This window comes from Corythoichthys intestinalis, chromosome 18, assembly GCF_030265065.1.
Source record: "Corythoichthys intestinalis isolate RoL2023-P3 chromosome 18, ASM3026506v1, whole genome shotgun sequence".
Classification (NCBI taxonomy): domain Eukaryota; kingdom Metazoa; phylum Chordata; class Actinopteri; order Syngnathiformes; family Syngnathidae; genus Corythoichthys; species Corythoichthys intestinalis.
In genome coordinates, this window is record NC_080412.1 from 6043713 (window position 1) to 6056459 (window position 12747).

General features: G+C 43.0%; 1 protein-coding gene across 1 annotated transcript in view; it reads right to left on the reverse strand.

Moving 5' to 3' along the window:
- Window positions 1–12747, reverse strand: part of opcml (opioid binding protein/cell adhesion molecule-like) — a 119287-nt gene that overhangs the window by 79381 nt on the left and 27159 nt on the right. The window contains exon 2 of the mRNA XM_057820229.1: window positions 6216–6451. Within this exon, the coding sequence (XP_057676212.1) occupies window positions 6216–6451 (236 nt within the window). The remainder of the gene's footprint in view (window positions 1–6215; window positions 6452–12747) is intronic.

The window sequence follows — 12747 nt, forward strand, 5'->3', positions numbered from 1 at the left end:
GGGATCGTTCTGTTGTCTCAAAGGGATTAGGTAACTTCTGTTTTTTGTACGCTTGTAATCTTACTTTAGATTAGAACATTGGACGCTGCGAGACTCTTTCATGGGGTAACGTAACAACAACGTAATTTCCTATCTGTGCCATTCATTCTCGCAACAACACACCGCCATGCGTGTATGCGCTCCATAGTTTAACCATAGTGGCATAGGTAGTTCTATGTAGTTTGGCATGTATATTTCAATTTACAAGACAACAGGGCTTGTGAAACTTTAAAAAAGCGCATTTAACAAGGTTTCGTCAGCCGTGATTTGCGTATATCCATCCGCCAAAACAGCCTAATGGCACAGATATAAGTACGCCTGACCCTATGCTATTGGATGCGTTGTTGATGTCAGCGAGGCGTCGCTGTGACAATAGAACAAGTCTCTATTTTGAGATGTGGAAGGAAATCAAGGTCAAGTCCAACAGGTAAAAAAACAAAAAAAATAAGGGTAAGATCATTATATTTGTTTTTCTACTTTCTATGCAATATCATATTTGCTATAATGTGATGGTGATCTGTAATTGTGAATACCATATGTACAAATAGAGTAGTACCTCCACATACGATCGCTTCGACACACGATCTTTTCGACATCTGACGTAAAATTTGACTTGTCATTGGTTTCTACGTCCGACGACAAGCTTGAAATACGACGATTTATGAGAGCGCCGCGCTTTCTTTGTTTTCCTGCAAAACGGATGCACGGCGGATTTTCTTGTGAGAGAAATCAGCATGGGTTCCAACAATGTTAGTGCAGATGGTGAAAAAATTAAAAAGGGGAAATGAAGATGGAAATGATAAGAAAATATGAGCGTGGTGTGCGCGTCCGTGAACTAACTCGACAATACGGCCGTAGAATGTCTACGATCCTCCGCCGTTCGCCAGTCTTTATAAGTTAAGGAGGCAATTATTATCATTGTATCATCGCCATATTTGCCAGATTTTTAATCATTTATTTCAGAACTTGTGCAACACAACATGCCGACTGTTCGCATCAGCTGACGCCGAACAGCAAAACATGAAAAGTGAAAGTAAAAAGTCCTCTCTCACTCTGTCGTCAGCCAGACGGTGCGTTCAGGTACACCACGCAAAATACATTCGCCACATTAGAACCTGATTCGTTACATTATTGCAGGTATTACGCAGCCAGTGTGTTATGGCTGCATTTCAATAACAGTTTGAGTTGCCCTCACTCACTTGCCCTACGCACTTGCTATGGCGTCACACGAAGGCCACTTGGAGGGCGGAGGCAAAGTGGACGGAGGGGGAGTGAAAGACGTAAATTGGACACACTTGTCCTTGTTCACTCACAGGACAGACAATCATGGATCTACCACATATTTTTGAGGTGGCGCTATACTGCCTATTCAAAATCACACAAAATATACCGAGACTCATGTCAATAAGACGGAGACGTATTCCGCGCTTGATAGCAATACGTCAGTACCTGGGAGAGAATTGGTCAGAATTTTTGTATCAAATATTATTTGGGCAATTCATTCATTATTTATTTATTTGTCTTTACCTTATCATTTGTAGACAGATTTGTAGTTCAAATACATTTAACCTACTTTAAGTTTAGTTGACATTAGTTTTAGTTTCAGTCTCTCCCAACGCCATTTGATTGAAAGACCATTCCTTTAATTTAAAGACAAAAATTGTCTTTGTTTTTACCTTTTGTGATTTTTAATGACAAAAGTGAAAGTCAATAACAAAATATACTATCATATAAAATATATTATCATCTGTTTATTTATTTTCTTTATATGTTTTTATTCATTCATGTATTTTTTATTTTGGCCCGCCTGTGATTCCATGCAATAACAATGATGAATTTACAATTCACAAGGCAGTTTCGTATAACATTCAAACACAGTGCTGGCTCCTTTATTCATTTTCTTTTTCTTTGATGGTAAATAGACAGCAGCCAATGCTGTTTGAGCTTCATTATCACCACTGCATGGACATATCTTCTGTGCACCACTGCAATGCATTGTGGGACATAGGGAGCTCTGAAGTGACCATTGTTGTTGACTTGATCACTAAGCTCTCAAAGGGTTGATCTCACCAATTTCACTTCAGCTTTTTAGAGAACTGGAACAGCCCTTAAGATGGCGGTACCGATTCCCCCAAGGCAAGTGAGCCAGGGCGAATAAAACTGTTATTGAAACGCACCCATGTGTGGCACACTGAAGTAAAGAGTGCCAAACTCGTGTCGGTTTGTGCTCTTACCCTAACACAAGAATGTCATTAGTCGAATAACATAGTGTTGTCAATGTTATAAGGTAAAAGATACACTGGTTGGTAAATAATTATATTATAATTACTTCTATTGTATACGATACTATAAGCAGAAAGTTCTGAGTGGTGAAATTCAAACAAAAAGGGAAAGGAAAACATTTACCAAAGCCACATCAGTGAAGGGTTTTCAAATATATCCATGCACCATTTGTGGAGGTAGCGACCACGGAGGTCAGCTTTTTACTTACAAAGCTTTATAGAAGCTTAATCTGACGGGATAAAGGGCTCACCTAAAAAAAAAAAAAAAGCAGGAGCGTGCACAAAGTACTTCACTCCATGGTGAACATGGCAATTGCACCAACAATACTATCGATAAAAGGATAAATACAGGAATGAAAGTATTGTCAGACCACGACTTTGGCCAAAACCACAGACATAGGACCACGATAGCCGAATACAGAGCCACTCAAAACTGGAAAGAAGAGTAGTTGGATTTACTAAAAGAAAAGAGGAACTACTTGCCAAATTCAAACATTCTCAGGAGTTGAAAGCAGAGTTCAAGGATGTTTTATCAAACAAGGTATCAAAAGAATTGCAAAAAGAAGCTGTGAACCTAAAGAGAATTCTTTTATGATAATGTTGCTACTTGTAGATCTGACGACAACCCAGGTCATCTAGTCAGGACATTGATCAGCCTTGCTTACTTCTACCCCCACCGTCCCGCATCCCAGGTCCCGCTGAATGGGAATGCCACCCGTGGTGCGCATGGAAGCTTTAGTCGCGCGTGGCGCAACTACAGGTGCAGATCTTGGTGTTTTTAGCAAATATTCAAATGAGAGCTTCGAAGGTTGAAATGGAGAACTCAGAACTGTTGGCTGACCCAATAAAGCCCCCAGCACTTACGGACCTGTTGCGGGCCATGATCCATCATCAACCGCATTACACGTTAGAGAAGGGAAGTGCTCAGAAGGGTTCTGAGGAGTTCAGGGCTATCACTGTTTTGGTTAGAGATGTCGATAGAGAGCATAACCTCATCGAGACCTAAGTGTTGGAGCACATCTCTAACCTAAAAGGGAGTGTGGGGACACCCAAAGATCCGAGGACGATTGAATGTCAGCACGGCCAGGTGAAAGGGTGGGTAGGCATCTAGCCAACAAGTACCAGGAGTGTCAATACTGGTTCTCTCATGACCCAGCTAGACTCAATGCATTGATCCTGGATGGGGAGGACAGCCAGGAATGCACCGTACCACTGGACTTGAATTACGAATCATTTAATGAAAGCTGGGAAGGGGTCAGGAAGTTCCGTAGGCAGGGAGAGTTCAGGTCTAATAGCATCTCTGATAATGGGGCGTTCTATACTCCTACGTGTAGATTTTGTACACATAGGAGATTTTGCACACATACAAATTGTACACTCCTATGCGGCATAGTTAACCAAAATATCTAATGGTGTGGCCCTGGGACCAGACAAGGTCAGCAAGCAGTTTGTGAGACTGGGATCTCCAAGGTGAGCAACTGGCGAGGCGGTTCACACAGTGTTTGACATGCGGGTCATTCCCTATGCCTTCAAAAAGTGCCGGGCAAAGCTGCTACCCAAATCCACCGATCCGTAAGAGCTGGGAGTGGTTATGGGGTGGTGTCCGGTGACCATTGGATCGGTGGTGCTGCAGCTGTTTGGGCAGATTATGATGGTGATGCTATCCCGGGCCTGTCCGATTGACACCTGTCAGCATGGTTTCCTGTCTGCATTGAGCTGGTGTGCAGAGAACCGGACGATTCTAGAAAAAGTCTCATTGTCACTCGAGGTCAGGTGGGGAGCCACTGGCAGTGATGTTCGTGGACTTCATAAAGCCATTTTACTCCACTTCCCATTAGCATATCCTGTGTGCCTTGGAGGAACTCGGTGTCGAAAGACATTTTATTGAGTTCGGAACTCATATATGGGCTTTTCGACCAAAGTGGGCTGTGGGGGCGTTGCAACATAGAGACCCAATGTCAACCCAATCCATACCTTGAAGAAGGCTGGGTTAAGATGGGGCGATCGGATGATCGCCACGCAGGCCGTTGCTGACGATCTTGTGCTGGTGAGTAGGATCATGCAGAACTTCTGCCAGTTGAGTGGGCTGAGCGTTCAGCCCATGAAGTGTCTCTATTTGGACAGGGGTGTGGTGAATGGCTGCATACTCTGGAGGCTGTGTGGAAAGATCATCCACATGGTTTCTCCAGGGAAAACCGTTTTTTATTTGGATGCCCAGTTAGGCCGAGGTGGAGAGGTGGTTAAGGGGGATCACGAAGGCTCTTTTAAAACACCTACAATGCATGAGGGTTTTGAACTCATTTGCCCCACTTAGGGTCATTTATCAGGCAGAACTAGGGGGTCCCGGTAACCAAAGTGACCCAGATCGATGGTATGGCCTAAAAGGCAGTGAAGAAGTTGCTTCATTTGGCACTGTCTATGTGTAGTGGTTTGCTGTATTGTGATGTCAGGTTGTCTATCTTGCACTTGGAAAGACTGATAACATCAGTGCAAGTACGGCGCAGGTGCAGGGTGTCCAAATCGAAAGACTTTTGGTCTAGTATGCAAGCAAAAGAGGCTACCTGGAAGCTATTGTGGGTTTAGGCCGGTGGCAAAGCGGACGGTGTCCCTGTTGTGGGTACTGGGGAAGCTGTTACAAACATTATTGCAGGCCAGCCAGAATTCCCTGACTGATGAGGACAGTCTAGCCTGGACAGCCCTGGAGGTCCAGGATGTGGTCGCAGATAAGTTCCGAGGCATTAGAATAAGTAACGTATGGCTAGACATTCCCACGGCTGCTGGGTTTAGGCAGAGGCACTATTTGACTGGTCTGGCAATGACGGTGGGTGTTACCCCACCGAGGTCTTCCTAGCACAGGGGAGGAGTAAGCTAGGAGCCACCTACGGGCGCTGTGGTGCAAGGCTTGAATCAAATTCGCACATCTGGGGTCAATGCCCCTACATATGTAAGAGCAGGATTAGGCTGCTTCACAAGGTGTGCAAACTCCTGGTCCGGCACCAGGGAGCTCCATGCAAACGATCCTGGGGTTGCCCTCAGAATCCTCAACCTGATGTGTGTGAAAGGCCACATCGTATTGGTTCTGGATGTGACTGTCCGTTACGAAGTGGACTCGGACACTTTTGGGTGGGCAGCAGCTGAAAAACTGGACCACTACCAACCAGATTGCTCAGAAGGTCAGAGGGCATTGTGCGAAGGTCATTAGATTCCCCGTCGGGGCTAGGGCTAAGTGGCCAACTTGCAACAACATAGTCTTGAAGGAGCTAGGGGTTCAAGCTAGCTGGTGAACCGGAGGACACTTCTTTACTCTTTGGATGCCTTCTTGGCTGAGATTGGAGTGGAAAAGGACGGGTTGGCACATACATCCACCGGGTCGCGCGGACCTGGATAGACTCGATATGATTACCGGTGGCTATTTCTCTTACATGATCCGGAGAATTGACCCTAAATGAGGTCAACTGACCCTAAATGAGGTCAATATGAGTAATATATACTTGTAGCGGATGTATGGATGTAAGCTGGCGTCAGTCTTATGCATGAAACAGTTCAAAATATTGCAAAATGAGTTGAGGGGCTCTTTAATACATTGAAACGGCCTTTATATCAATCATCCTCTTAAGAAATATTTGCTTATATAGCCCTAAATGAGCAAAAGACCACAAGGGGCTTCACATATATTCGCACATATATGCACACACACATTCACACATTTAAATAGTGACCATGGCATAGTAAGATACCTAAATACTGGAAATCCGCACTAATAAATTCCAATGTAATTTTGAAACTTGATACATTGAAAAAAGAAAAGACAATTTTTTTGTAGATTGCTCACACGTCAGAACATTTGAACATTCAGTCACAACAATTAAAAAAAATATATATATTATTTTTTACCTTGAACAATGAGGTGCACTTTTGTGGATTTTGGTTTCTTATTTGTGATGATGGAGCATGCATAGGGCCCCTCATCATGCACATCAACATTTTGGATCTCGATGCTGTATTCCGTGACTGCTGTATTGTACAACAGAGAAACCCGAGGGTCCAGAGACCATTTCTCATTCCCTGCAAAAAGAATGGTGGTCCGATTGAGCCATGCCACTCTTGACACTTTACTGTCCACACTGCATCTGCAAAAAAATATGAAAAAAAAGAACAAAGTATTAATATCTTTTGGGGAAAATAAATCCCAAATATTATCATTCATAAGTCATATATTCATTTATAACATTAATAAATTGATTATATATTATCCTTTCAAATATCTAATTAAAGTTCTAAATTTAAAATGTCTTGCTTGAAAAACATAGAACATGTTATACATCTTCCATGGTGTAATGGTGTATTGAAATTAATTTTCAAATTGGGCATAAGGGTTAAAGAATAATGTTTTTATGTGTCCGAATTTTCCCAGTCAAAGTGATTAGACGTCTAGTGCCGTGAATGACTTAATAAGGAAGTGAGCCATAGAGCAAAGCATCATGAAATGAGTTTATCACTACTAGTCGTCCAATCCATTTGAAGTGGGAGGGCTAATGAATGTTCAGTTTCTGGCATCCCTCACATTTCAAACGGATTGGACGCCAATGGTGGTCGATGGCACCCGATGAGTTCGTTTTTGGGGTATTTCAGGTCATTTCCTGTTGATTTTCGGTTGCTCCCTCTTGTTTTTTTTGTGCATTTCTGTGTTACTTCCAGTTGATTTGGGGGCATTTACGGATCAACTCCTGGTGATTTTGGGTTAGAGAACACGGAGTGACCCAAAATGAATTGGAAGTAAATTTAGGGGGTGACCTAAAATCTCTCAGTCAAATTGGATTAGACGTCTCGACTAATCAATGATACTGTAACATGATTTAAGGAAGTGACCCGTTGAACAAAGCATCCTCAGGTAATCTCTCCAGAAATTGAATCTTCTCCTTATTGTCATAACATTGCAGACAAATCTGTATGGTTTGAAAAATAACATTTTCGGTGAAAGTTTTGAGAAATGAACACCTCACCTTTTTTTGTGGCCGTTTTGTTTGTTGTTTTACTCAGGAATACCTGAATAATATATTTCTTTGCATCAGGTGTGGACTGGGGGTGTGAAGTGGCCCGGGAGTCATTGAAAGACCGGCCCACTTCATGGATGGTGTTGAAGCCATCCAGCCAGCAACACAGAGACAACACTACTAATATTCACTAACCTTGGCCAGAAAGTATTCAGAACTTTGGCATAGACTTCATAATTTTATTGACGGGTCAATTCGGCCAGCCACTGCGCAACGCCTTCAAGCAGGGGTCCAGGCATTCCACAATCCGCTTCAGTTATTCGCAGTCGGTCGCAGCGACACATGCAGCATTCAACGCCGGATTTAGGATAAAACTACGGAAGTTTTACCGCATACACACAGGAATGATTGTCTCAGGAGTGATTTGTTGGAGGATTCAAGGTAATTGTTGTATTTTTCGTACCATGCATGCATTTTGAAATGTTGTGAAAAAAATCAAAGGGATAAATTAGCTGGCATTGGCATCATAATTCGCAATATTTACGTAAAATAAATGCTTATTGCTCTTTTTTTTTTAATTTTATTTTAATCAAGAATCGAGACTGTTTTACAACCATATCTATAAAGAATTCAGGGATTTAAGCATTTATTCACAAGAATGTTCACCAGAAAAGCTCTGTTTACATCAGGTGGCCGCTAGCTACATTCACTAACAGACTAGCATTGTACTTGGACATATTTACGTAAAATAAATGCTTACTGCACGTTTTTTGCTATAACCAAGAATTGGGACTGTTTTACGTCCATATCTAGAAAGAATTTAGGGATTTAAGCATTTATTTAAAAAAAATTCAATGTAAAAAGCTCTTTGTGATGATGTCTGACTCGGTCAGCTTTGACGGCCTCGCCAACAATATAGGCCTCCTATTTATCGGCCCCACGCCCCGTGTCCCATCAATACATAATGAAGTCTATGACTTTGGATTGACAGTTCCACAAAAATGAGGACTTTTTTTGTTGTTGTTGTTTATTTCGACTCTCACAAATAATATACAGTAATTTGTATTTACAGGAGTGAATGAAGATAATCCATTTCTCGATTCATTACTTTTTTCTTTTGAGAACTTTAACCAGATCAAAGTATGCAGTTAGGACTTTTAATTCAAATTTTTTAAATTTTGGTACATTAAAAATGCAGTTTTGAGTATGTGAGTAGTCAGAGAGATCTACTAATATTCCCCAACCTTTGCCAGAACTCATTCAAAATTGTGGATTTACAGTATGGCAAAAATGAGAACTGTAACCACATGTAGGACTTTTAATTCTAATTTGCTATAAATTTGTCCAGTAAAAATACATAGTTTTGAGTATGTAACTAGTCACAGAGGTCCACTACTTATATATACCAACAATGGCAAGAACTTATCCAGTATTGTGGATTTGCAGTATCACAAAAAAAAGATAACTGTAACCTTCAACTACATCAAAGTCCACATTTCAGACATTGAATTCAAATTTTCTAAATATTGGTACAATAAAAATGCATAGCTTTGAGTCTGGGAGTAATCAGGGAGGTGTACTTCTAATATTCACCATCCTTGTCCAGAACGTATTCAGAATTGGGAATTTACAGTACCAGAAACATGAGAACTGTAACCTGAGCAAAGTATACATGTAAGACTTTTAATTCATTTTTTTCTAAATATTGGTCCAGTAAAAATGCATAGTCTTGAGTATGGAAGTAGTCAGAGAGGTCTACTACTAATATTCAACAACCTTGGCCAGACCTTATTCAAAATTGTGAATAAAGTAAACTAAAGTTGTAAAGTTCACATGCAAGACTCAGGGTTTCCCCTAGGATTTTTTAAAGCTGTGGTGGTGGGCTGCATCAGAGTCGGACAGCCCCACCATGTTGTGCCATGGTGAAATTTTGTTTTCATGTCCATTTCCTTTTATTTGGTCCTAATATGTACTACATTACCACAACAATAATAGTCTTTCTGTCAACGAACCCATTTCAAGGAGTCGGGGGGAAATTCTAATAGCCGTGTAAATAGTTTTACGAGTTTCGGTGAGAAGGTGAATAGTTTTTTGTTGTTGTTTGTGAACTACATTTCCACACAAACGCACATCGAGGTACCATTAACTTAGCAAGGAGAGGTATGAGAGTCATTTTTGGAGTGTCCCAGAGCTCACAAAACTTGAAAAAAAAGCGTATTTATCAAAATTTCGTCAGCTGTGGCTATCGCTCGTGGCCCGGGTGGGCGGGCGGGGGTGGGGGTAGACGTGGGGTTGGTGGTGCATCTCCTCCTGCCATCCCTGAAGGCCGGTTGATGGGTGCGCGGGTGGCCCCGGGGGACCACCCTGGAGGGAGGGGGACGATGGCTCCTTTGCTGGGCTGCAGGAGGAGGGATGGGCTGCGCTTGACCCCCCAACCCCCCACCCACCCTCCCTCCCCAGGCTGGCTGGGTGGGGGCCGTGGCCCTGGGTTGGCGCCCGCGCGGCTTCTCCGCCCGTCTGCGTGGCTGTCGCGCGTCCGGTGGGGCTTGCGTGCTGCTGGATGCGGTAGGGCATCCTCGGGTTGGGGGTCCTGGTGCCGGGGTTGGCGATGGGGCGGCGTAGGGTTGGTCGCCAACGGGCTTACATTCATAAGAGATTCACATGATTACTGGGTTCTAGATCACAGAACTGATTTGTGTACACTCTACCTCTTTCAATCACTTAGCTTATAGACACCCCCACCCCCGTCCCCCTCTTTCACTGGCCAATAGGCCCCCACATGGTGTAAACCGGAAATACATCTCGCTGACGATGGCACCAGCATATTAATAATTAGTCTAGATGTTCTATGTATTTCTTGTTGTTGTTTGTGTATGTGTTTCCTTTCTTTCTTCTCTTGTGTTGCTTTTCTTTTGTCCCCCCATAATCCCTCCCTGTTCGCTGCTTTGTCATAATAAAAAGGTATTTTGAATGATCGCAATGGGAGTATATCAGACTCTCAATGTGAAACATTAAAACTGTTCAGACAACCCGGGCACTTAGACTTCCATTCTCTGTGTCAAACAGCTGAACAGGACAGGTTAAAAAAAAAAAAAAATAAATAAAAAAAAATTTGTCAGCTGTGATTGCGTACAGTATATCCGTCGACCGGAACAGCCTGATAGCACAGATATAAGTACGCCTGCCCCTCGTTGTCGAAGTTAGCGCGGTGGCGCTCTGAAAATCGAGCAATGCTCTGTTTTGGGCCCCGCCTCTCGGCGCAAATTCATTCAAACTTGGCCTTCCATCCAAGATGGCCGTCCACTGCTCACTTTCGCCGAAAAGTCCGATCCAAACTACTGTAATGCCCCGGATATGGGGAAGAAGGAGAGGAGTCGATATTGGCTTACCACCTTTATTGTAACAATAATAAAGAAAAACAAGAACAAAATAACAGCGTGCTGCCGCGACATGCGACCACTATCTCGCCCGTTCTCCCATTCTTCCTACTCGCTTCCCCCTGTGTCACAGCTCCCCAGTCTCTTAAGGGGGCCGCACTTAGATACAGACATTACAATACACAAAGACTAGGTTGCCGCTGAACTCTTCACACTCGGCTGCTGCTAGTTTGAAACGGCCTTAAACATTTTAAAATAATAATAGAAAAAAAAAAAACATGTGATCGACGCAGGACGGACCGACCACGTCACCGCCGCTGATTGGCCACGGAAAAAGGGGCCAAGCTTCTTAAACCTGCCGCTGTCAACGCTCTAGGAGGTCGCATTTGACAGCATTCTGCCGCGGTCCTCCTCGCCAGCTATTTGCTCGCCATTCACTCGCGTTTGCATTTGATCGCTACTTTGATACTCCCGCTTTTTTCGGTGAGGTCTTTTGTGTTTGTTCATTATTGGATCGTTTTTGTTCACCACTGTAAATAAGAGCACTGAAACAAGTAAGGGTAAGTCGCCATTTCTGTTCAACCCGTTTTCTCCTGTTTTGTATAGAGTAGGAAGTTAGAAGCTGTCTTTTCTTTGTTCCTTTTACATGATCAGGGTTTAGTTAGCGGGTGGGGTTTAAGTGTAGTTCCTTTTGTTTGCTGTTTTGGCCTGGGCTTACCCTGAAGTCACGCTTCGTCGGCATTCTGTATATATTCATTGCGAGTTTGATTGTTGTGTAAATAAATTTGTGTCCACTCGTACATTTTTGTGGCTTGTTTTATGTTACGCCCTTCACGAGCCGTCTTTGGCACGTAACACCCCATCTCATTTTGCAAGACGTGACAGCTTTTATTTGGTGTGGCAGCGTGCCACAATCTCTTGTATGTAGGGGAAACCCTGAGGACTGTTATTAATTTTTTCAAATATTGGTAAAATAACCATAGTTTTGAGTATGAGAATAGACACAGAGGTCCACTACTAATATTCACCAACCTTAGCTGGTACCTATTCGGGTTTGTGGATTTACAATGCCACAAAAAGAGAACTGTAACCTGCCATGTACTAAAACGACCCATTGCTCAGGAGAATCGTATAATATTGTACTGACGTGACAGTGCAGGTAACGCACATGTAGATAGAGCGGTTTTATGATCAGGTGACTTTATTTCATTTTTACATGATGACAGTGGTGGAGTTATATCTTTTAGAGTGTTGAGATTGTTTTTATTTTTTTATGTTTTCATTTTTTCCCCCCACCTGTTCTGTTCAGCTGTTTGACACGGAGAATGGAAGTCTGAGTGCCCGGTTGGTCTGAACAGTTTTAATGTCTCACATTGGAGTATGACCTACTCCCATTGTGATCATTCAACATATCTCATTTATTAAGACAAAGCAGCGAACAGGAAAGGGTTATGTGGGAACAGAAGAAAAGGAGAGAGAGACAGATGAAACACATAGAACAACAAGAAATACATTGAATGCCTACATTAACTATGAATATGTTGGTGATATCGTCAGCTAGATGTATTTCCCGTTGACACCATGTGAGATTGCTTTTAAAAGTTGGCAACAACACGAGCACACAGAAGCCAAGTGTAAAGGAATCTGACCTTTTAGCCAGATTGCCCGAATCACGCCAGCCGAGCCGCCGAACCCGCGCTGGCGCAGCTCCAACGACCCAGGCCGGCGAAACAACGACAACCCGGCCAAAGGGCCAAACTGCACGCGTTCACTTTAGTTTTAACCCCCCATACTGACTCCATTTTGAAAGCTGGAAGAAGGCTTGAAACACAAGTTGACAATTTATTCAGGTCGACAGCGATCAGACAGCAAGGCGAACAGCAAATAGATCCCCGATAGAGAGGCAATTCTGGATCCAGGGTCAGCAAAACAACGAGCACATCGGAGTGTCTCTGAGAAGCGACAGTTAATAGCTAAACGTTCAGTCTTTTTGAAGTCTGTGGTACGGTGGGCCGGGCGAAGGGTGTGCCTGGGTGTTGTTTAGGATCATTCTTC